The following is a 25,240-nucleotide window of genomic DNA, read 5'->3' as shown; positions in this document are numbered from 1 at the left end:
TGTGTTCTGTTTATGTTTTTGTCTGTTTAATCAGTTTTTGAATAATACATTAATTACATATTAAATAATTGCTTTGCTTTGTCATTATTATTTTCTTATAAATTGTATTTCAAAATAGCGCTTTCGTTGCGTTTAGTAAAAATATATTTGGGCTCTTCTACTACTTTGCAGGCTTACAGAGTAATCGTCGTACAATAAGTATACAATATTTTTTTCTTTCTTTTTGTATGGTCATCATCATCATTTCACATGTGCTACGGCTTCAATATAAAACTGGCATCATCATCATCAATCAACGCGATTATTATTTAAGTTTTAAACATACATTTAGTATAATATTTATATAAATTTGTTGTTGCATTTCTTAATTCTCTCTCAAGGCATTGTATGTAGTTTGTTTTGTATTTCTTCTGTATTGAATATACTCGTACTCGTACGAGTCGTATGTATGTATGTACATATATTTTACGCAATCTTTTTTTCTTTTTTCATTTGTTTAAATGTACAATTTTAAAACCGGCTTAGTTCCTTTCATTACACGCTTCTTTTCGTTTAATTCTTTTGTTTGCTTTCTTTCTACTTTTTGTTTATTTTGTTTTATAATAAATATCACAACGCATCCTTCCACATCCATCGACTCTTCCACTCTCTTTCCATCTACTCTCATTTCGGTTTGCATTTTCCGGCTTGGCCGCTTGCGCCTCAAGCTGAAAAATGTCAGGCATACAACACGCTAAATATGCAACATATTGCCATCCAGCCATCGATCCTATCCTATCCAATCCGATCTGTTGTCGGTTGTCGTATGTATATTTTTGGAAAATATAACACGCAAATGAAAATGGGTTTCAAAATTGCACAAAACACTCCTCCGGCATAAAGACATACTCGTAGAAAAATCATAAATTAAACGTAATAAAGATAATAATACAAAAACATTAAATTTAACGGAAAACAAGAGTAACCTGCCACTCCGCAGAGCGGGCGGTTGGGCGGTCCTACGAAATATTCGTTACAGATACGATTTGAAAATAGAACGAAACGAAATATCGTTAGAACTAGCAAAATGTTTTGTTTGATTTCAGCACTCCCCTCCGCATCCAGCGTAAGTGTAGATACAATTTTAGTTCATTCATTATAACGTAGAAAACTTAGCTTAATTTTGACTTTGTTAGCGCCGTGCGTCTGCCTCCGCCACCGGCCCTATACCGGTTATAAGCTGACCAACTTGGACGGCTCGGTTGTGGGCGTGGGCAGCTCCAGCGGATGCTTGTTCTGCGAGGAGCAGTTGGGCACCAGCGGACCAGAGACGGGCGTCAGCCCAGTGCCACCGTCCATCAGCGAGTCAAAGTTGAAGGTGCCCGTCGACGGTGTCTGGATGGGCACACCCTGTATCTGCGTGGGCGCCCTGCCGCCGCTCACACTCAGCTGCATTGGGCCGCCGAAGGGCCGTTGGACGGCCAGCGTGTTGGGCCGCTCCTTGGGCATCTTGTTCAGAGTGTTAAGTGTGGGGCCGTTGTGGATGTTGCTGATGTTGCTGATGTTACTGATGGTGGTGGGGAAGCTGCCAAAGCTATGCGGCGCCGTGCCCGAGATGGGCGTCTGCAGCGAACCCGCCGGACCGGTAGGCGTCATCAGCGTGGCAATGTTGGGCAGCGGAAAGCAGCGCTTGTGCGGCGGCGGTCCGTCCTGGTCGAGCGAGGAACTCGAGTCAAGGGCACCGTCGAGCGGCTCGTCCTTAATGTGCAACAGCAGATCCTCATCGATTGGCACCGGCTTGAGATCGAGCGGCGAATTGCTGCGCCCGGTGGAGTTCAGGGTGGCATCGAGGCCGGTGATGGTGCCGCTGCTGCTGTCATTGCTATTGCTGTTGTTGTTGTGGTGGCTGCTGACGCTGCCACAGCTGCCGGCACTTAGGAGGGCCGCTGGCCCGATCAGCCCATTGCAGGTGGACACGCTGAGCATATCGGCACGCACCTTCTGGCATGTGGGACGGTGTGCCTGAAGGAAGTACTCCAGCTGGTTTTTCGTCTCGTTGAGCAGCTCCATCTCCTTCTTCAGGCTGTCGCCTCGCTTCTCCAGCAGCTCGACCTCTTCGGTGAGTTCGTTGGTCTGGTCGACGCGTCGCTTGCGACAACGTGCCGCCGCCTGCTTGTTTCTCTCCCTGCGAATGCGACGCTTCTCCTCCTCCTCGGGCGTCATATTGGCGGACCTGTTCGGACGCCGTCCGCCGCCACGACGCGCCGGTGTGGCACTGTTTGAGGTATTTGTGTTGCCCTGAGAAGAGCGTCCGGCTGCAGCCAGGACGTTGCTGAAGTTGTTGGCACCGCCGCCATTGCCGCCGCCGCTGCTGTTGCCCATCATGTGTCCATTCTGATAGGAGGTACTGTCTGTGGCTCCACTTGCTGCAAGTCAAAGGGAAAACACCCAATTAGTATTGCTATGGAGTTTTGATGATGATGCTGATGAAATGCTTACAAGTGTCGGATATGCTCTGATCCTCATTCAGTTGCCCATCGGCCCAGGAGGCGTTGGACTCCTCCGTATCGCTGCCGGGCATAACGCTGGCCCCGCAATCGAATACCTGCTGCTGTTGCTGCTGGCTGATTAGCGGATTGCTCACACCAATTATGGTGGCCGTTGTGGTCGTCGTTGTGGGTACCACCGACACCAAACCGTTGCCATTTCCATTGCCGTTGCCGTTGCCATTGCCATTGTTGTTGCTTACCAATGGGGCCAGCGGGGGCGGTTTGAAGCCGGCCTGATATGGTGCATTAACCACATCGTTGGTCATCTCGTAGAATGTCTCCTCAATGCTGCGCAGCGTGGTCGGCGTCAGCGTGGGCGTCGTCAGCGTTGGTGCACTCTGTATGCCATCGAATGTGCCGAGCTGCAATTGGATATAAAAAGCGAAATTAATCAAAAATGTTTACAACTTATTTCATGTCTAATTTGTTCCGAGAGGCAGGGCAAAGGAGAGAGGGCAGGGCAGACAGGGAGAGACAGAGAGAGGATGTGAGACAGAGAGGGAGATCCATCACTTGAATGTTTATATTTCTGTTCCATTGTTGTTTTAGTTTGTATACCCTCTAGGAGCATTTCGCCGACACGCGGCCCTTTACCCATACGATGAACAAAAAATCACAATTTTTCCAAAAACCCCAACCAAGTCGCTTCCAACATTTTGAAATTACAATTTTTGATTTTCCCCCCGTTTGTTTTCGATACCGATACACCCAATAGCGATACACCCACTACCGATATTTGTATACCTGCTGCATGAATAGCTCGCTGGCTAAAAAATTGGCAATTTCACTGGCATCCATTGCAAACTTGTCGCCATTCGTTGTTGTTGTTGAAGTATTTGTTGTTGGATTATTCGTTGGTGTAATTTTTGTTGGTGTTGCTTTTGGCGTTGGTGTAATTGTGGTTGCTGTTGTTGTTACTGCTGCTGTTGGCTGTTGCTGCTGCTGTTGCGGTTGATTGTAATTAATGTGCCCACAATTGTTGTTGAACTCTTGCTGCTGCTGCTGCTGCTGCTGTTGTTGTTGTTGTTGTGTAAAAAAGTTCTGCATTTGGCACATGGCGGCCATGGCGGCGGCGTTGGTGTTGGTTGCCGCATTGGTAAAAGATTGCCGCAGCTGATGCTGCTGTTGCTGTTGCAGCTGTTGGTGTTGGTGTTGCTGCTGCTGCTGCTGCTGCTGCTGCTGCTGCTGCTGCTGCTCGTAGGAGGCAGCCGGCTGCTGTGTGGGCAATTGTCGTTGACGTAACATTTGCTGCTCTTGCTGCTGCTGCAGCTGTTGTTGTTGTTGTTGTTGGTAGTATTGATTGGCAGCAGCAGCATTATATGGCCACTGTATCTGCAGTGGAGCGTTTTGCGTCAGGGCATTTTGTTGCGTATGAGCAGCATGTGGTGTCTGCTGCAGCTGTGTCTGTTGCTGTAGCTGCTGCTGCTGTTGCTGTTGCTGCTGCTGCTGCTGTTGTTGTGCCTGATGCAGCTGATGGAGGTAGGGATGGTAGCACGCATTATGCGCTCTACCATTAAGATTTTTCATCATTTGTTCGTTGTTTCTTCCTATCTATATCCTAAACTATCTCTTATATTTATGCTACTTTATCTCTCTCGTAATATTAAGTATACGCAATGTCAAATCACGTATACGCACAGTTGGGCGCAATGACTAGTATTCGTTATTCGTTATTCAACAATATAATGGGACAACAATGATATATTTATAAACATATGCTCGTACAATATTCATTCAAAAATCAACAGAAACAGATGCTAGTTTATGTTTAAATCTAAGTGAAAACTCTCTCTTTAATTATTAATATTTACAGCAAAAAGCTAGATCTTCTATCTATCTTTATATATGTATATATATATATGTTTATGCAGTATATATTTCCTATATGTTTGCTTGTCTTTATGGTTGGTGTTGTTGTTGTTGTCGCAGTAGTTGTTGTTGTTGTTCGTTCGTTGTATTTGGTTTTTTGGATTTTGGTTGTATTTTCGTTGTTTTCGACGTTTCCATAAAAAGTTTAGTTTCGTTTTTCAGCTGCGAACAGTGGTTGTGTTTCGTTTTTGTGACGTAGATTCGTTTGCTCAATACCTCAATGGCTCAGTCGCTTCAATCTCTCAATTGTTAAGTCGCCGCCCTCCGTCTTCCGGGGGTCTGAGGCGCTTTACGATAAGCATTGGCTGATTTCGCAAAGGATCGAAATGAGTATTCCACATAATCAACACAGCAATAATTATCGTGCTCAAGGCTTTAAAATCAAGTGTGACAGACACGTGTTTGTATATGTATGTAGGTAGAAGGGCTTTCGGTTTACGGATTGAGCCTTGCGCCAGTTTTCGGAGCACAGCATTCGATTCGTTTCGATTCTCATGGGTATACGGCGGGCAACGCCTCTCAAAACAAAAACAGAAAAAAAAACTATTCCTCTGCCTTTTGCTTTGGGCGAGCAATTCGCTTTTATTTTTCGTACATATATATATATATATATATATATGTAGGTATGTATTGGTGCGATGTATATATATTGCTATCTATATATATATATAATTATATAGCCAAGCAGCTTCTGTTCGAATCCACGCGGCATGCAACGTAAACTGAGAAAATGTGCGTCTCGCTTTATTCTTTGCTTCCTTTTGTGTTGTGTGTGTGTTTCCTTCGCATCTATTTGATTTGATTTTATTTTTATTCTATTTTCATTTTATTCCTCGATTCGTTGTGTATTCCGAAGATTCGTTTTTGGCAATGCACACGCGCGCGCCACAAAACAAACAGCAGCAAAAAATTTGTCAAAAAAACAAAAAACGAGCAGAAAAATCGGCGAAAAAAAAACAATTGCAATTTTCGCTTTTCTATTGCTGCTTTTTTTTTTTGCTTTTTTGTCTGTTTCGAATTTCCAAATTTAATTTCGTTTTGTTCGCTATTCGTTTTCGGATTTTTGGTTCGGTTGTTCGGTTTTTCTCGAGCAGGAAAAGCGCGCGCGCGATCGCCTTTTGGTTTTTAGTTCTCGAATATTTTTCTAAACTTCGATGGTTCGTTGTTCGTTTGCGACTGATTCCGGGGCGAGCGAGAAATTGGCAACGATCGAGAGATCTTGAGATTGCGATTTATCTAGAGAACAGCCAGCAGCAGCACACACACAGAATCCCCAGAGAGCAGAGAGCTGTTTGCTCAAATTAGAAGACAACCCAACTAAGAAAATCAAATAAATTTAAATGCTGGCTGGCTGCTCTTAATTGAGCGGCAGCCCACACGGCGACATGTGGGGCAATGCAGGGCAGGGCAGGCAATGGGCAGCCCACGCGAGTCTTGCCATAAACATTTTTATAGCAGACACATACATACATATATACATACATGTGCCATACCCCCCATAGATGTTATTTCCGATCTAGCGGATCTTAGTCTTTCCCTGGAAACGCTTTTACTTTGCCATAAATCATAATAATTAAAAAGGCCGAAATGAAACATTCAGCGCAAGATTTGGCAAGCGTTTTTTAGCCAATTTTCCGAACTTAACATAACATTTATTTATAGCAGAATTGTCGTCTGTCACATCTGACGATGAGATGGATGTGTGTTGTGAGCCCCAACAGGTGTGTGCACGCGTGAGGGGAACAACGAAAGCATTCCTGCAGAGCAACCATAGAGACCCCCTGTCTTGCAAATGGCATCTAAACACAGGGTATTCCTTGGTGGGTAGGGTATATTAACTTTGTGTGGATAGAAGTGGAACAAAGACTATATATTGTCTCGCATTACGATCGAAATAAAGGCGCTATGATGAAATAATTGCACACTTTGCTTTTTCATTTATTTTCCTTTTGTTGTTTAGATTAATTTTCAAATTGTGAATTAAGTCATTTCCATATTAAGGAAACATCTGAAAGCAACTCTACCTTGTTTTTATTTCCGTCAGTTCACATCCGATCCATTACCGGAGTTTACGATATTTTTATTGACTGATCTTATCGGAGGAGTATACTACATTGCCCAATCCAAAAGGCCATTACCTTATTGACAACAACATTCTGTCGTGTGGTGTGGTGTGGTGTGGTATGGTGTATGGTATGGTGTGTGGTGTGTCGTGTGTGGCAGTGACAAACAATCGATTTTATTCTTTGTACGCATGTTTATTTTATATTTATTTATTTTATATATATTTGAGCATTTACTTTTGAAGAAAGCCGCCGTTCAAACACCTTTTCCACGTTGTCTGGTCGGGTCTGGTCGGGTTGCGTCGGAGACTTTCATTTTAACCTACTTTCGAATGTAAATTTACTTTTGCGAACTTGTTCCCCAACAGTATGAACATGAACTGTATTTGGCCGATGAATCAGTCAATTTAAAATATATAAATATATATTATAACAAATAATAACCATAATAATATGTAGTACGAGCAGCAGCCGCAGCAATTGTCTAAATTGAAACGGGGCTCAGAGTCAGAGTCCCATCAGCATCAGTAGACGTCTCTCTCTTATCAGAGAGGTCTGAGCCCCCAGAGTTCAGATCTGAGGGTCAATTGAGCTGCGCCAAAGCGTGGCAAATGAAATGAAAAGAGCACGGAGGAGGAAGGGAACAACGAGAACCCAGCACACAGAACACTACTGACGTAGTCGCCATAGTTAGCAAATTGCTGACTAATACATGGGTCTGCTGCTGCCGCTGCTGCTGTTGCTGCTGCAAATTTGATTACAGTGGGACTCAACACAGCTGTCTGCCCACTAGTACATACAGTGGGACATTAGCACTAAAAAGAACTGCGATTTGCATATCCCCACCTATGACCTTGACTCTAATTAGTTCAACATTTATTTTCTCTCTCTCTCTCTCTCTCTCTCTGCCAAAATATTACCTCCTGGAGGGGTTGGGATGATGGGTGATGGTGGTGCAGTGGGAATTGGCAACAAGTTGACAGCCACAGAAATATCGCATCGACTTTTGCCTTCTACTACGAGTCCGTTGCGAGTGCGAGTGTGTCTGCGTTTCAGAGCTGACGTGTTGACTTATTTTTAGATCAATTTTAGCCTAACAATGACGTAATAAAGGCAAAATAAAAACAACAAAAACTTGGCAACATCAAAGGCGAAAACAACAACAAGAAAAAAAAGCGAAAACACAGTCGACAACAATTTGTATTGTTTATATCATAAGTGGCGTTGAATTATTATTAAGTGTTGAGGAAGAGAGAATCAGCTGTTAACTGCCAATGTTAATACCCCAACAGTGAGCTGTTAGGATACGCTGTCAACTGTTTACAGTGAAATGTTAGTGCTCTGGTACAGCCTGTACCTTGCAATTGTTTGCTTAAATCTGTTTCATGATGGATATCAAAACTCTCACAGTGTATACCTGAATATGTATAGCCAGTAGAACTATCGCATGATTTTATAGTTTAAATATATATCTACATTTCACTAGTTCAATAAATTAATCTATTCTATTCAGTTCCAATTTCTTTTCCTCGTTTAGCACTCAGCTACAATCCCATGCTATCGCCACAGCTATTCTCTTTCCAAATCAAGATCGAAATACGAAACACAATTTCGCATTTGTTTTAACGCTATTTTCTTGAGTTGTTTCTATCGGTTTGTGGCTGTTTTAGTTGCTATGTATTAGTATTGCAATGGCATAAATTAACTATCTGTCGAGCTTGTTAAATACAAAATAACAAAAATTGCACCGATGAAGGTTACAGAAAATCCTCTGAATGTTGCTATTTTGCCCCGCCAGTTGTTTAGTTAGAAATGCGCATAATTATAGTACATAGCAGCAGAAACAGAAAATATATATTTATTGTATTTTTCAATTGGCAAAGACTTTAAATGCAGCTCCAAGCAGCGCAGCATAGCATTGTGTTGTGCCTCAATGTTGTTGCAATGTCACAAAAAGAAAGAAGCAAAAAATCAAGACACAGAGAGAGCGAGAGAGAGAGAGAGAGATAGCGAGAGAGACTTGAAAAGTTGACAAGTTCAAGTGCGTTTCGAGTGTTTCTTTTGGTTATAAAAGTTGGGTGTGGGATTCTATATAAATGAGTATACTACATACTATAAGCAGAGACTTCCCTTGACGATAAGCATAATTTCAGATATATGTATGTATGTATGTACATATCGTATGGTAGTTATTCCTGTACGTTTCTATATAATTTGCATTTGCGAATATATATGCAAATATTCTGCGAATAAAACAATTAACGCAAAGGAGAAGGCAACGCAACAGAAATCATATCTTATTTTATTATTTTTATTTTTTTGCATGAACGTGACCGCAATGCCAGAAAGGAAAGAGGAGTGTGTTGACTGAGTGCCGGGTGTGTGCTGGGCCTCTCAGGCTCTGTTGATAAAGCCGTGTGTACGTATATCCCCCTGGAGCCTCGTGATCCAAGAATTTTTGGAGTGCCACAGAGTCAATGCCCCGGGGCAGCGATGGACAGCCTTTTTTAGGCACGCCACAACAGCAGCGGCAGCAGCAATGGAAGCCCCTTGACCATATCGTGCTTATATAACATACATATATATACATATATGTATGTTAAATATGTATATATCCCCAACACAAATTTTCTGTCTGTGAAGAGCAGCGCCGTCATTAAAATCACTTGAGGTTTAACCATTTTTGGAACGCCCCCGCAACAACCAAACAAAAAAAAAAACGAAAATTGAATTAAAGTTAAGAAATTTGTTGAATTTTGTTGTTGCTTATATTTTATTTCAACTGCCGGACAGAGCCCGCGACAGAAGCCATAATTCAAAATTTGCCAAAAAGTGCAGCAGAAAAAACATTCAACCGCAAAAAAAAAAAAACAAAAAACAAAAAAAAAAAAAGAATCAGAAAAATGTCAAGGCGCAGGGGAAATAAATTTCAGAATTGACTTTGGGATATGGGATATGGAGGCTGCAAGGCAGGCGGCAGGAGTGCTGTGTTCCTTGGGTGTCGGGCTTTAAGTTGAGTGTCAAATTAATCAGACTTTTCGGTACAGGGACAGGGCGTGGAATGAACAGCGATTGACAAATTTGCATGAAATATTTAAAAAGCCCAAAAAGAAAGAGAGTTAAAATATTTATGTTATGTTCTGGCGTTTGGTTGGCGGTGCATTGAACCCCCTCGCGACTAATGAATAAAGGTACATACTACACCTCTCTCACCTACCTCTCGCCAAACTGTGGAAATTTATTTGTTTTTGGGTGGGGTTTTAGCTTAGCCTTCAGGGGTTGGGGTTTGTTGTTGTTTCACAGCAATTTTTGGGGGGCTACGAGATTAATAAAAAAGCCACTAAAAATCATCGAAAAGTGAACTTTGTTATGTATAATTAAATGTGGTCGAATGTGTGAGGAGGGGAAAGTAAAGTAAACCCTCGATATACGCATATGGGCAAACGTGCAGCTAATAAAATGACGCGACATTGGTCTGGGAATAATTTATTTAAATGCATTTGGTCGCGACGCGACGCGACACACACGACAGTGAAAACAAAAACAAAACGAACAATGAACCACTGGCGTTTTGGGGGAGGGACGCGACTGTACGGAATTTATGGCCAAGTTTGCAGTTCGAGGAAATGGCAAACAAACGACGCGACGTCGAGGCGCCACCAAAGGATAAAAATTCACACAAGGATGGGTCACACAGAACATGGACAGGCAGCAGACAGGAGGCAGGAGACAGTAGCCAGTAGACAAGACAGAGCCAAAAAGAAAGGACCTCAGACAAGTCGGAGAGAAGGGAGGGAAGAGAGAGTGGAGCGTAGTAAAAGTTGTTTTCACTTTTCAGTTTCGAGGTTTGGCCAATTCCGATTCCAAGAAGGACATGACCGCAGCCATCAAAAGGACAGACCTTTTGCCAAGCTGAAATTACAGCTGGCAGCAGTCAACGTACAGGATATACAAAGAGGAGGACCTTAGCCAGAGCAAAGGGATATAGAAAGGGGCTGGGGTGGGGTATCTCTGGCTAAGGCAAAAGGACATCAATTACAGGGCAACTTGCAATCGTGTTTCTCCCGTCAAATTATCTGCACCAAATTTTGTTGGCAGCACACAAACAAAAAAACCCCCCATTATCCATTTACGTGTGAGCGAGTTGTATCTTTTCTTTCCCTTGAGCTTCAATGGAAAATCGACTTGAATTACGAAGAAAAAATTCAATTAAATTGACTGGAAATTGCAATTAGCTGACCGCACCGACTCACAGACACACACTCGTACACACTTGTAGCCGCAGATACAAAGATACATTAATTTTGGCTGCATCTTAATTCAATTCAGTCGCTGCACGCTCCATGGACTGTGGCATGTGGCATGATCGAAGCAAAGATCGACAGCCATACTCGTATTTAGGCCAATTCTGTAGGGGAAAAAAAGGTGTAGCAGCGTAGGGGTAGTGCTGCATGGTGTGTAGGTAGGCTTTTATACAAAGGAAAGTTATTGTCTACCCCCCAAAACAAAAAAACAGATCTGCTCAGACTTCAAGTGATTTCTTTCATGACAAGGGGCCAGGCCAGGCCCACACGGCAAGGCAAATCGAAGAACGCCCACAACTTCAAAATAAAAAAAAAAATACCCCCTCTTTCAGCGACTTAAGATTCCATTGCGAAAGTACACGAATCAAATAAAAAAAAAATAAATAAATATAAGAAAAAAGTACAGCCACAACGAGAGACGGACCATATTCGTTTTTTTTTTTTTTTTTTTGTGAGTTAATTAAAAGAAAGTTGGACTTTGTCTGGATATTGTGGGGGCGCCGTCCCATACGTCCCATACGTTCCATTGCCTGTCGACTTACGAGTAATAAAACAATTTGAAGAGAGCTTAAGCGGCGGTGCGATGCGGTGCGGTGCATGTGGCAAGTGTTTGACTTGCAGCATGTCACTTTGAACCGCCCTAATTGTGAGTGAGTGGAGTGGAGAGTCCCCTTCCTAACATATGAATACTGCGAGTATATTCATATAATTCTCTGAGTATCAAGTGTCACGCGAATGTGTCTGTGCCTTTGAGGTTCACAAGTCAAAGGGTCACCCCCATTTGGACCCTCATTCACTTTCATTTCATACAAAAAAAAATTAACCAAAAATATATGCAACAACAAAAAGTTCCCTCAGCGGAAAGTAAAGTAAAAAAGCAGCGCAAAACTTTTTAAATTGTCACGAAAATCGCACGTGTGCAAAAGATATCAGCCATAGAGCACCAGACAGCGGACAGCAGACATCAGACGGAGACGGAGACGGAGACGGAGAACGAGACACAGACCCCGACCGCGAACCCGTTCAAAAACGCAACTGCAGACCAGACCGGATCACTGGACTGTGAAATGCAATGTACAAAAATTAACCGAAACAAAAATTAAGCCAAAAAACAGTATTATGTAGCTGTAAATGTTGGCATGAAAGTGCAGCGTGATTTACCGTTTGGGGGGTGATTTTTTGTTGGGTGGGAGCATGCTCTTAGAGTACTCTTAGAGTAAAGCCAATTAATTAAATATATTAATTGGCAAACCAACAAAATAGCTTACTGTAAAAAATTTTAAATTTTCATTAAAATACTCCATAATTTATAAATTCTATACCACTTTAAAATAACAAATTCCTAGTACATATATTACCCCATTCTTTACATAAGACTGATTTATTAATAACATGGCAATTGCCAGCGGTGGATCCAATGATTTATTCCCTATCTATCGTGTCGTATGACAACCAAAAATTTGTAGCAATGATGGATCCCCCCACAACGTTTCGGCCGAGCCACAGCCAACAAAAGCTCGTAATTCCCTTATCAAAAACACCGAGTCGAAAGCCACAAAATATAGAAATCTTTTTTAGGGTAATGAGCATTGAATAGGGCAGAGGAGATTGGGTAGATCGGATGGGCGGGGCCTTATCGGTGGACAAACTCAAACTCAAACAAAAACACACAATTGCAAAACAGCAAATAACACTAAAATTCAATACAGATAAGGGCAAGTGAGGGGATAAAAATGAAATGGAATGGCACGGAATAGAAAAAAAAGAGGGGATCTCCAATTTCCAAGAATTTAATATAAACGAACGAACGATAACGCGAAAGCTTATTGGCAGAAATAAATACGAGTAGTATACATATGTATATGTTAGAGGCGTAATTTATATAAAAAATATAGTGGAGGAATTCTAGAATTTTCATGGCAGTGGCACTGATAGCAGGAATAGCAATAGAGCTGATAACAAACACTCTCGAATGTCCCTAACTATGCCAAAGTTGGGGTGGGAATGTGCATACACCATCGCATCGATAGGGGTACGGGGATAGGGTTAATTTATAAGATCTCTTACCACTTTAGGCAATGGCGATAGCGGCATGCTAAACAGATATTCATCGCCAAAGATATTGTAGTTATCCAGCGTCATCATGGATCTGCTGTTATCTGTATCTTTTACGCTGCGGATATTTATTTATATTGTGTTGTGTGTTTCCTTATTGTTTTGCTTTATTTCTTTCCGGCACAAAGTCTATGTTGCCGTTTAGCCAAATGACTCAAATCGATTTCTGGCGAAATACGCCGTTGTATATGTCTAAAAAATTCAATTCACACACTGCCACAAATGTATCTCGCTATCGATGTATCTGCATCTGTATCTGTGTATTTTGTAGTTCGAGTGGCGCGCGATCGTGCGAATTATTTGCGTTGTCCGTATTTCAATATTTCCGAGAAAATTTTTTTGTTTCTCCTATTCTGTTAATTTTTGTTTGTATTCAAATGCCGCACACATTTCTGCCTCAGAGAATTTTACACTGTTTTAATTTTTCCCTAGGCGCTTTTCGCGTAAATTCACTCGATTTTTCTTGACGGTTTTGTTTTGTTTTGTTTGAAATGAAACGACGTTTCACAGAGACTTTTGCCGAAGCGTTTCGCACGGCCAACTTGTTTTGACTAATGCGTCATCGTCGGTCGACTGGCCTTATATACGCCCCCAGAGGCCACCCAAACGAATTGAGTATTTTTGTTTTTATCGCTCCGAGTGAAAGAGAGGGCCAGTTTTTACAGAGACAGTTCGAGAGAGAGGGAGAGAGAGAGCACAGAGCACAGAGCATGGGCATTTTGTTGAGTGGAATTGAAAGCTTGGGGGGCTCTGGCTCTGTGTGTCTCTGGCTGGCATTTCCTGAGCAACAAAATGAAAAAATAAAATAAAATAAAAAGCAAAAACTGCACAGACCACAAATTATGGCACATTGTATATAGATATATGTATGTATACATATATCGTGGGTTTAACCCGCTGGCTGCTACATATACCACTCGTATATCGCTTAAGCAGGCACGGCACTCACGTGCCTCCATTGTGCCTCGTAGTTTTTCTTTGGCTACGCGTTGTTTACCGTCTCTTTACCGTTCTTGTGGCTGGCTGGCTGGCTGGCTTCTTTCTTATCTTATCGCCAGACAATTTAGTTATGACATAAGCAACTAAATTTAAAGACACAGCACAGGTAAAGTCCCCCCTTCTTCTTTTTTTTTCGTGTTGTTGTTGTTCAAATGCAACCAACAACCACAATGGTTGGCCTTTGTAATCGTGGGGCCCCAAAAGTCGCCTTATGCCTTATCTCGCATTTTGGGTCTACGAAATGGGTCGCCAGGCGATTCAATTCGATTCCGATATGAATCAGGTTGTCGCCGTTGCCGTTGCCGTTGCCGCCAGCGACGCCAACGATCCACCTGAGCTTTGCAGGCAGGCAGGTGTTCCTCTATAGGCATTTATCGCGTATCTATGTATGCTTTGTCAGCATTTTCAATAAATATTGATGGGGTTTGTGTCCCCCCCTCTCTATCCATTATCCAACTGCCAGCCTGCCCATCGACTCTACCGATTGATGCGTTCCGTTGCGGTGTCATGTAATTTTATGCGCAACAAAATGAAAAGGCCACACTGACCTTGTGTCGTCACTTACGTGGCTCTCCTTTTTGGTCTGTAGGGGGGCTGATTGGGGTTGGGGTTGGGATTGGGGAAAGTGCAACCATAAGTGGGTCGTGTGACACTAAACATCTGTGTGGCACAAAGGCAATTGCTTTGCTCTACTTACCTGCAACGAGAGAGATAGAAAGAAAGAAGAGAACAGAATTTAAAATTAGTATTTGGGTTTCAAAAATGCATAGAAAGAAATGAAAAAGAAACATGCAGATATTCATGGAACGATCAACTAATTAAATCTAAAGTAATAATTGTTGTTCGTCAAATTGGACCGTAATAATGGGCAACAGTTGAAGATATATTGTAGGAAATACATTCTGTAAATTCTACGACCTTCACGGGCATCTTTAATGGAAGTTTCAATCTCATAGCTAAGATCTAAATTTAATATTTGACAACTAAGAATGGCACTAATATAAATAAGTGTTCTCTTGAAAAATGTGAATCTACACAGGAAATCCGGAAAGCTACAACTCCGCATGATTCCATTGAATCAACTAAATATTTTCACAAATTGACTCACTCGAGTCAACATCGAGTGCAGATTGTAAATGCTTCCTCTAACGCATTTCAAAGTTCTAGTGAAAATTGCACTACCCTTTTTTGGGTTAGGGTACAATCAGCAATAAGTTTTCAAATAATTTCTACGAACTCATCGCCGACGCGACGTCACGGAGAGGCGGCAGGCATAGTGATAAGACTTTGTTCTGTATGCCTCAGTTATCGTGCGAGTAGTAGTAGCATTCGGCAGCTCTTCACTACACTCCATTTTGAGTATATACAATATAGTATTGTATTTTTAACAAATGGAATCATTTATCGAGTGCTTAGGTCTGGGCTGGCCCACTGCATCTGACGCAAAGGTTGGTTGCCTTCGCTGCCTGACCGGAAGCAGAGCCTTAGGTTTCCATATAATTTGGCAATCGGTTGTAAGGAATAACAAACAGAAATGAATAATGAGCGATTTCTGTCGAATAAAAGTGGTTTCGCCGCTGATAAGAGTCCGTATGACCGTATCTGTATCTGAGCAAAGGCGTTTACATCAGTACTTAAAAATAAAGCTATCTTTTGTTCGTTTTCATTTCATTTGTTTTTCTTTTGTCCAGCGATAAGCAAAGGCAACGGCAACGGCTCTGCGATAAAGTCTTGCAGTTCCGTAGTAACGTGATCCAAACTTCCGGTGATGATGGGGGTACGGGGTACAGCCCGGGTCCAAGTAGTCGCCAGTTTTGTCGTAGGCCCATGCCATCAGATAAGATTGAACAATGGGAGCCCAAAACAAAAACAAAAAAACCAAAAGTAAATCTATGACAAATACTCGTAGCCCTCGAAGGCCCCCAGTTGTGGTCTGGCTGGGTATCTGATAGGGAAATCGCTTGGCAATTAACTCATGTTTATGGTGTAAACAGAATCGCACCCACAGGTGACTGCTGCTCCCCTCCTCCAGCAAAAGGGTCTCTCTACTTTGTGGATTATGCGTGAAATGGTTATAGAGATTTCTCAAATTAAAATCTTCCTCTAAATCTTCCTTAATTAATTTTTATTAATTAATCTTTTTAATTTTAATTTTTTAGTTTAAAGTTTTTAATTTTAATTTTTTAATTTTAATTAATTTTATTTTTTAAGCACTCCACAATCGTGTGCGCGCCTACTTTCAGATGGGAAAATGTTCGCTCATTTTGACACTAGATCATTTCATCATCAGCCAGGCCTCTTTCCTAGTCTCAAAATCAAAAATCAAAAAATCTTTCAAAATTAAACTCTTATTTTGATCAGAATCACTACAAAAAACTTGCACCAACATTTAAGACTTTTAATCACAATTATAAACGAATAATAGCTTGGGAGAATGGCATTCATTCGTTCCAAGATTACTCTGGGATCGCTGGCACGCGTTGCCTTTCGCTGGAGCGGTCCTGGGTTCGCGCTCGTCAGCTACAGCCAGGAGCCGTATCTGGTGAAGGCCGTGCAGGGCAAGTCCAAGTCCAGAATTTCCGAACTACAGTCCGTAGTGCAGTCCGGCGTGCAGAGAAGATACCAGCCCGCAGTGCCGTCGGACAGTCAGTCCAGAGCCCAGGCCACCCAGTGCTACGGCGAGGACAGCTTTTTCTTCAGCTCCACGCCCACAGCCGATGTGCTGGGCGTGGCCGATGGCGTGGGCGGCTGGCGCGAAATGGGCATCGATGCGGGGCTCTTCGCCAAGGATCTGATGCATCGCTGCTTCACCCACGCCCAGAGGCCCACCTTTGATGCGCGCAATCCGCGCAATCTGCTGATCCAGTGCTACGGCGAAATGAAGCGAAGGTGGAAGCCCATTCTGGGCAGCAGCACCGCCTGTGTGGTGGCCCTGAACCGCAGCGAGTCCACCCTGTACACCGCCAACCTAGGGGACAGCGGATTCATAGTGATCCGCAATGGCAGCGTGCTGAATCGTTCCGAGGAGCAGACGCACAGCTTCAACATGCCCTTCCAGATGACGGTGCCGCCGCCAGAGTCCAGTCATGACTTGTGGTTCTGCGATGATCCTGCCAAGGCGGTGGCCACCCGTCTTCTGCTGCAGCCGAACGACCTCGTGCTGCTGGCCACCGACGGACTCTTCGACAACATGCCCGAGAGCATGCTGCTCGATATGCTGGCCAAAGTGCAGGGTGTCCATGAGGAGAAGGCCCTGCAGGAGGCGGTCAATCGTGTGGTGGAACGGGCCAGTGCTCTTTCGACCAACCCCATATATATGTCTCCGTTCTCCATCAAGGCGATGGAGAACAATGTGGAGTATCCGCGTGGCGGCAAGCCGGATGACATAACCGTGGTCCTTGCCAGCGTGGCGATGCGCAAGCGGCATACAACCAGTGCGGCGAATTCCACTGAATGTTAAGGGGGTGTGTGTGTGGTGTGACCTATTGACCCCACACACACGCACACGTCTATGGGGGAGGCGTTATCACAGTTAAATCAAAAGTTAAAAGTGTTTCCCGGCAAATATTATTCCAAAGTCAATCAAAAAGTCACCAAAAGTTGGCAGCGATAAAAATTAAATATACAATTTGTTTATAGAAAAACAACAACAACAAAAGCAATTGAGATTTCGCTGGAATCAGGTGAAATATGGGGGTGGGTGTATGGGCTGTGCGGGTACAGTGTCTGTGGCCCCACTCATTCATTCAGTAAATATGAATGAATGAATGAACACGGGGCTACTACAACCGATTCCACACACACACACACAGCGCAAACAGATTGGATGGGATGACTCATACGTTTTAACCAGAATTCGTGCGCTTTTTTTTCTGTTTCTTCTGTTTTTCTTAGCCCAGTTAGTGAGTGAGTGTGTGTCAGTGGCGGGAGGGGCAACGAGACGTGCCATGGCCTAGGGCCCCCAACACAACAACTCGGCTGCGCCCACACACTCTCACTCACAAAAGCCGGCTCTATGAAAAAGCACTCGCTTCGGCACACGTAGGCACACTCACTCACTAAAACTCACGAGAGCTTTTGCACTCAAGAGCAAGAGCGTAAATAACTGAGAGGCTGAGAGACTGACAGACAGAGAGAGAGAGAGAGCGATAAAATGCCAGCGAGAGCGTTATGGATGTGTGTGATACACTCAAGATATAAATAAGAGAGTGGGGCAGGGCGGGCAGCAAAATCAGGCGATGGTCGATGACGTTGGAAATCCCCAATGCTGGCAGCAGCATTGCGAAATTCCCCTCGAGCATAATGCGAGCGGGCCTTCGATAAAACCGCAAAGGATACGCTTAGACGACTAACGGTTACCCACAGAAAACATAAAAAATAAGAAATAAGCTCAAAAATTACTTTACAAATCAGAAGATATTTCTTTGCAGAGAATAAAAGAACCAACTAAAACTATTATACAAAAAATAGCTTTTAGTAATTTTTTCAATTTTTAATATTAAGTTTTCAAAATTAGCTTTTAGTAATTTTTTTTCTAGACCCTAAGAAAATAAATATACAAATAATACAACAAAAATATATCCACAACTAAAATTTTTGTAACAAACTCTTCGAGAGTGCCAGCACACCCTCAGCTTCCGCTGATTGTCGGGTCAGAAGTTGACACAATCTGGGGGACGGAGTGTGCTGTCGGGCGGGCGTCAGTTCTTGATAATTTCCCCCTTGGCTTTATCTTTGGCTCGTTTCGCACTTTTCAGCGCCGTATCGAATTGAACCTGATGTTGCAGCGCTCTCTCCCTGTTGCAGCTCGTTCGTTGCCCCTTGGAATGCTTGCCTGCTGTCGAATGCCTGCCTGCCTGCCTGATGCTGCGCCTCTTCTTGGAATTCCTTGCCGGATGACGCGTCCACACGTTGCACGGGCCAGCAAGGATCGACGGGCGTGTAAATCTTTCAGCATTGTGTGTTTGCTGTATGCATTTTTAGCCACACTCCACTCCAAACCAATCCGCTCCAGATGTGCCCCAATTCGTATAACCAATTCCACATCCCATTTCTGCATCCATTTCCCCAGTTCCATGTGCAATTTCCGCTGGCGGCTGGCGGCTGGCGGCTGGCGGCTGGCTATATGCCTTGAATTAGTCGAATTGTCGATGTATAGTCGTATAACTCAATTAGGGCTAGAACAGGGGGGCTAACTGAACATCAGCCAACTGCCATTTAGCACTGACACCTTCTCCTCCTGCTCCTCCTCCTCCCCCTTCTTTTCCTAGTACTCCTCCTCTGGACTCTGTCTGCCCTTGCTCTAGAAAGTTCAACAAACCCATTGGGAACACAGAGGCGGCAGTGGCAGAGGCGCCACAGTGAATGGATGAACAAAGGGGGTTCTTTGTAGTCCATGGATTTCACGTTTGGGGAAAATTCCGCACATTTTTGTATTTGTTTTGTTTACCCTAGATATCGCATGACTGATTGAGTTTTATCATAAAGTATTTCCCATGTCTAAAATGATACCCTTTAGTTATAATTACATATATGTACATATATCCAATAACAATTCCTTACTTAATCGAAACCCAATCGCTTCAGTTTGAAATGCTGTAACCCCTCTTAAGCACTCCTCTGGACTACGCTCCTTATTAATGTATGAATGCTTTCCTTTTCTCTCTCACATGACATCCCACTCCCACTCTTTAGGACCCCGTTTCCTCCTCTCACACCACCTCGCTCTACAACAATTCCAAGAAAATCGAAAGCAAATACGAACTCGAAAACACGCAACATTTGACATTTTCCCCCGTTTTTTTTACCATTTTTGTTTTTATTATTGTATTTTCGGTTTCTTTTGCCACTTAGTTGAAAATATATGTATGATGTATGTATACATATGTATGTAACAAAATGACATAATTTTTGTGTGTGGCTGTGGTTGTTGTGTGGGGGAATATTAGCATTTGAACTGAAGCAAATGAGAGATCATCGCATTACTCTCTCTCTCTCTCTGTCTATCAATATATCTCATATGAGTTAGGATTAGAGATGAGACTTTGGCTGTTAATGAGAGCTCACGAACCGCACGAAGCAAATGAGAGGCTCACTATACAGCTTACAGTTAAACGAAGAATGCGCGAGAGTAAAGCTCTTTGTTACTGCTTCTTGAGCCAATATACATATCCATAAATCTTAATTGTTAAACACGAAATCTCCAAATCATTGTCACGGTGAAAAAACCACCCATACCTTGACCATCTCTAGCTGTGACGTCATTTCCAGCGAGAAACTTTGTGACCAAATTAGGTTCTCTTTTTTCAAATGAGCTTCGACGTGCGAGACATGCTCCGACATGTCTCGACTGGAGCCTCGAGAAGACCAACAACTCGGCTTCTCTACGTCGCTGTTGTCGCTCAGCCACAGCCTGAGCCCAAAGCTTGAGTTTAAGCCATTGACGTCATAAGATAATTTCATTAGCAGAGCGCCAAATGCACAAGCCAAGTGGAACTTTCGAGTGCAAAAAACGAACGATATCTACACATACGACTGGAAATGGGCAAACTTTTTTGGGGATTTCCCAGAATTGATAAAGCAAGCAGGGTATTTGAAATAAAAACCATCCTCTCTCAGATTTTTATATTAAACAAAAAAATCAAACTTTAGACGGAAGCTCATTTTTTTTCTGAATTTTATATAAACCAAAACTAAGATAAGGTTACAATGAAGATTGCACTAAATTAAGTAAAATCCCAAAAAATAAAGTTTATTAAAAGATACATACATACATATGTACATACATATGTATGTAGAATAAAAAAAGTATTTCAATTCGAAAGAAATATACATATGTAAAGAGAGAGAGAAAGCTTACTGCAAAGCTACTCTGAGAGAGTGAGAAGGAGAGCCCAAAGCCAATGGAAATGGAGGAATTTATTCTGATGGGTTTATTAGCCTTCCATAAATTAGACGATAATATTCCCTAACCATTTCTTTGCTGCAATTCTTTCCCAAAATTCCACTAACCATCCCAAATACCAAATGCTCTTTAGTATTCCATGAGTCTTATATCATTTTCTAAACTTTTTCCGAAATCCAAACGCATCACACTATATTCCCATGAAACTCCCTAAATTCCAGTTAAAAATAAAATGTATATAACACTTTCCAGTTAAAACCTGTTAAAAAATGGAAGCCTAGTCAAAAGAAACCCTTTGTGCGAATATTATCTATCCATTTCTTTATCTATCTGTCGATTTCTGCCTGTCGCTTGTCACGAAGTGCATTACAAAATCCCATGAAATATTCTTGGAACAATCGAAAGCCATAATAAAATAATAAAAAAAAGTGAGCACACCACACACACACAAACACACGCACGCAGAGCGAAACGATTAAAACGATCAAACGATTGGTAGGTATGATTGGATCCAGCGATACGAACGAATGTCGTAAAAGATTTGCACACACGAAAAAGGTAAATGGGCCCATAAAAACCAAAGAAAACCCCACAATTAGGGTGACAGATATACATAGATACACTTTTGAACATAATTTCCATGAAATATGATATGATATTCGTATTCCCCATTTTGAATCGAATTAAGATAAAATAATTTTCTACTAACGTTTGCCTGTTTACTTCTGCTTAACTTTAAGAATAACATAAACATCCTCAATCGTTTTTTTTGTATTTATTTATTAACACAAAGATCTGTTGTGGATGGCAAACACAAGCTCAAGCATGGAGGGGTGGGGGAGCACACCGTCAGCAAAATTTAATTTTCCACTCTCGAACACTGAAGTTTGTGTGTGGATAGATCTTCTCTCTGTTTGAGGTTCCTCTGGTATTAATATTATAATTTTAAAGCTTTCATTGCAAAGAATATCGTGTGTACAGCAGTAAAAAAGATGCTGAATTTGATGTTCCAGTGAGAGTATCCCCAAAACAGTAGAGTCTATGTAGAAGTCTTAGCCACAGTCACAACAACAACAATTATAATTGATTGTTGGTTGTATTGTATTTATTTATTTATTTAATTTTTTATCCGCTTGTTTGCTGGTGGTGGCTGGGCTAAGTGAACGACGAAATGATGGGCGCGTTGGCGACGGCAAAAGGCATTGGCAATTTTGATATTTATTTATTTTTAGTTGATGCGCACATTAAATTGGCAATTTCTGTTGGGGATATCTGATCTGATGATGATTATACTCGTATATATTTTATATACTTAAAAATCTGTGTATAAAAAGGTTATCTCCGAGGAGGATTTCGCTGCTGCTGCTGCTGATGCTCGTTTGCTCGTGACTTTTAATGCGTTTGCTTTTAATGCATGGAATATTTATGTGGCACGCTGCATGTTTTATGCAACAAAACAATAACAACAACACAACACACATGGCAATTTTAAGTTGTTCAAGTGCATCGCACCATACATGGCGCACACACACACACACTCGTTCCCCGTTCAGCACCCATACCCCATTTAAATCTCCATTTGGATCCCCAACCTCACCCCATTATCCAGCCTCCTCTGAATATCATGGGGAATGCAACGCGTGAGTCGTTTGACATTCTAAGTGGAATACCAGGCAGCGTTCGGCGGACACAAAAGGGGTGGGCTGCCTGAGAGGTAGAGCCAAAGCAGCTGTGTGCCATTTGACCTTGGCATTGGATTTAATTTTATGGTGAAATCAACTGCAGCATAATTTTGAATGTCAAGCGAGAAAATAGAGGGGGTAAGATGCAGCAATGAAAGGAGTAAGCAGGGGGGAAAGGAGGCAGAAATTACAAAAATAGACAGAGAAAAAGAGGCAGAAAAGATAGGGCAAATATGCAAAGAGGGAAAGCAACGTGGTAACGTGGGCGTGGGGATCCACACAAGTGGGAAGAATGTCAAGTCTGGGATTATCATAGGGATTTCTCTGCCACAAGATTACGACAAAATGCAAAAAAGGGGAAAAACAGAAACAGAAAAGAATTCGTCTCAAAGATTGGACCCCACAGAACGGTGTTTCCCCCCACTGCTATGAGTTGATGCCATCAAAAACCTTGACCTTAGAACAGATTTAGTTTTATTTGCACCATCAACACACTGCAGATAGATGAAATTTGTGCTGGCGCAGAGAGAATCGTGCAACGTGGAACGCACGTGTTGCAAGCGAGAAACTGGGCGAATTAGCTACAAACAAAAACAACAACAAGATACACCCACGCCAAAAAAGATAGAAGACGACAGAAAAAGATAGAAGAAAAATCGAGAATGAAATCAAATTGGAAACAGTTTAAAATACGGCAAGGGGGAAGGGGTGCAACCTTGAGGGGACTGTCAATACGAGTGCAATAAGAGAAAAAATGCAACAGAAATATCACTCACTCTCTCTTTTCGCACTCACTCCCACTCAAACAGTCTTCAAGTTGCATATTTTTATGGCCCACTCTCTTTTATTCTCTCTTTGTTTATGCAACTGAAGTGAAACGCTCTTCGGCTCTCTGCCGCTCTTTCAGACACTAAAAACTCGCATGCGATAAAAACAGCCACAATATGTGTACGTGTGAGAGTTCACGTTCCTTTAGCATCTGTGTGAGCGCACACACACCCAGATAGACAGTGAGAGAGAGAGAGAGAGAGAGAGAGGAGCGGCGACGGAGTGACAGCGCAAAACAACAACAAGAGTGTAAATTGAAATTCCAAAGATGTCGACAAAGTAAATACGAAATAAAAACCAAACCGATTCGAGTCCAAACGAGACGACTACGATGGAGACGGGACGGAACGGAACGGGTCTGAGACTACAATGGGAAAAGATACAACACACACACACACATGGAATTCGGCGAATAATCATAATAAAAAAAAGAAGACGAACATAAAAACAACAACAGTTCAATATGTTTTTTAAACAAGTTATTTTCAATGTGAATATTTTTTTTTTGTATTTTTTTCCACTGCTAGATCTTTTGGGCAAGGGGCTTGGCAACAGCGGGGAGTGGGCTACGGTACATTCTATTGCGTTCTGTGCACTCGCACGGAGTACCAGTTTGTACCGCGCTCTCCCGCCATAATCCATTTTGCCTATTCCCTGCACATGCCACCCTATTCTATTGTAAAACAAGTTGTACTGTGTCTAGGAATACCCTTTACTGCGATCTACACCTAGAGTTTAATAGCCATTTTCGTCTCTGCATTTCATTTGATTGAAGTAGAAACAGTCTTTTGCATACTCCCACACATAGCCAATATACCCTTTACCCCTTCCGCGTGCAGGGTATCAACAAAAGAGCAATTCACTTACGATAAGATTGCGCACTGCTGCCGCTGCTGCTGCTGTTGTTGGTGTTGCTGCTGCTGCTGCTGGCGATGATATCGTTGTCGTTGTTGCCGTTAGATCCGCGGGCAGAAAGTCCAATTGCTCTGTCGTTGCCACCGCCTCCTCACTGTCCTCTTCATCTTCCAGCTTCGGTTTGCTCATTGTTGTTGGTGTCGCTTTTGTTATTGTTTTGCGCTCGACTTTAACTTTCATTGTCTTCTCTCTTGACTTGTTCTGTGGTTGTTGTTTCCGTCCCTTTATGCACTTTGCACTTGCACTGCACTGCTCTTAGCACTTGTCCCGGTGGACGCTCTTTTTGCACCCACTCTTTTGTCGGCTGCAATTCTTTGCAATCTCTTTCCTTTCCTGTCACGCCACTCTCTCTTTTCTGTTTGTGTGCTCTTTGACTGCCTTTCACACGCACGAGTTCAGATACAGCTGTCAAATTGTTGCTGTCTTTTTGCTGCCTTTCTGCCGCCTGTCAGAGTGTTAAAAATGTTAACGGTTCGTTCGCACAGAATTCTCTAGATTAAAGCGTCAGACCACGCCCCGCACCGCACCGTTGAACTTCGAACGGTGCTTCCCGCGCTCTCTTCTCCAGTTTCAGCCACAGGCAGACCGACTTTTGTTGAATATTTCGTAATTTTTTGTGCTTTCTGACGCTCTGACGTTGCACTCTCACTCATGTATGTTCAGATGTATGTATGTACATATGATGTATAGATGTATGTATAGATAACGCGCAATCACAATTACATGGAGAAATAGTTACACTTTTCTTTTAAGGGAATGTAGGCAATGTAACAACTACAATAACAGAGTGGGCGAGGGATTGGGTGGGGGGCAATAACAATAAAAACGTTTCTTGTATGCTGTCCCGCTCCAGCCACCGTGATAGTCCGCCGCCAGCCAGACAGTTGCTGCGTGTAAAAGCGAGAACGCGAATGCTTCGCAGACAGTGCGACTCGCGACAGAGCGAGAGGGAGGGCAATGGTGGTGGAATGACCGGGGGGTGTGTGGGGTGTGACAGGAGGACTGATTAACTACACGGAGAGACGATGGAGAG

General features: G+C 42.7%; 2 protein-coding genes across 4 annotated transcripts; one reads left to right on the top strand and one right to left on the bottom strand.

Annotated features, from left to right (window-relative positions):
* Nucleotides 1–1,082: 1,082 nt before the first annotated feature.
* LOC111073254 (transcription factor kayak) lies at nucleotides 1,083–24,481 on the bottom strand. 3 transcript variants are annotated; one of them, XM_041591698.1, is made up of 3 exons: nucleotides 24,160–24,481; nucleotides 2,479–2,890; nucleotides 1,083–2,405 (listed from the first exon to the last, which is right to left on the bottom strand). In XM_041591698.1, exons 1-3 carry the CDS (start codon nucleotides 24,385–24,387, stop codon nucleotides 1,213–1,215), a joined length of 1,833 nt encoding a protein of 610 aa, XP_041447632.1. In that variant the 5' UTR covers nucleotides 24,388–24,481; the 3' UTR covers nucleotides 1,083–1,212. The 3 variants fall into 3 exon arrangements, with proteins under 3 accessions (XP_041447632.1, XP_022221171.2, XP_022221170.2); XM_022365479.2 differs by lacking the exon at nucleotides 24,160–24,481 and adding an exon at nucleotides 12,832–13,430; XM_022365478.2 differs by lacking the exon at nucleotides 24,160–24,481 and adding an exon at nucleotides 3,273–4,354.
* On the top strand, nucleotides 16,166–17,536 carry LOC111079494 (protein phosphatase PTC7 homolog fig). Its single transcript, XM_041591699.1, has one exon. The coding sequence runs from the start codon at nucleotides 16,313–16,315 to the stop codon at nucleotides 17,336–17,338; it is 1,026 nt and encodes a 341-aa protein (XP_041447633.1). The 5' UTR covers nucleotides 16,166–16,312; the 3' UTR covers nucleotides 17,339–17,536.
* Nucleotides 24,482–25,240: the final 759 nt, after the last annotated feature.

Source organism: Drosophila obscura, unplaced genomic scaffold, assembly GCF_018151105.1.
Source record: "Drosophila obscura isolate BZ-5 IFL unplaced genomic scaffold, ASM1815110v1 contig_150, whole genome shotgun sequence".
Taxonomy (NCBI): domain Eukaryota; kingdom Metazoa; phylum Arthropoda; class Insecta; order Diptera; family Drosophilidae; genus Drosophila; species Drosophila obscura.
This window is presented reverse-complemented; position numbering and strand designations above follow the sequence as displayed.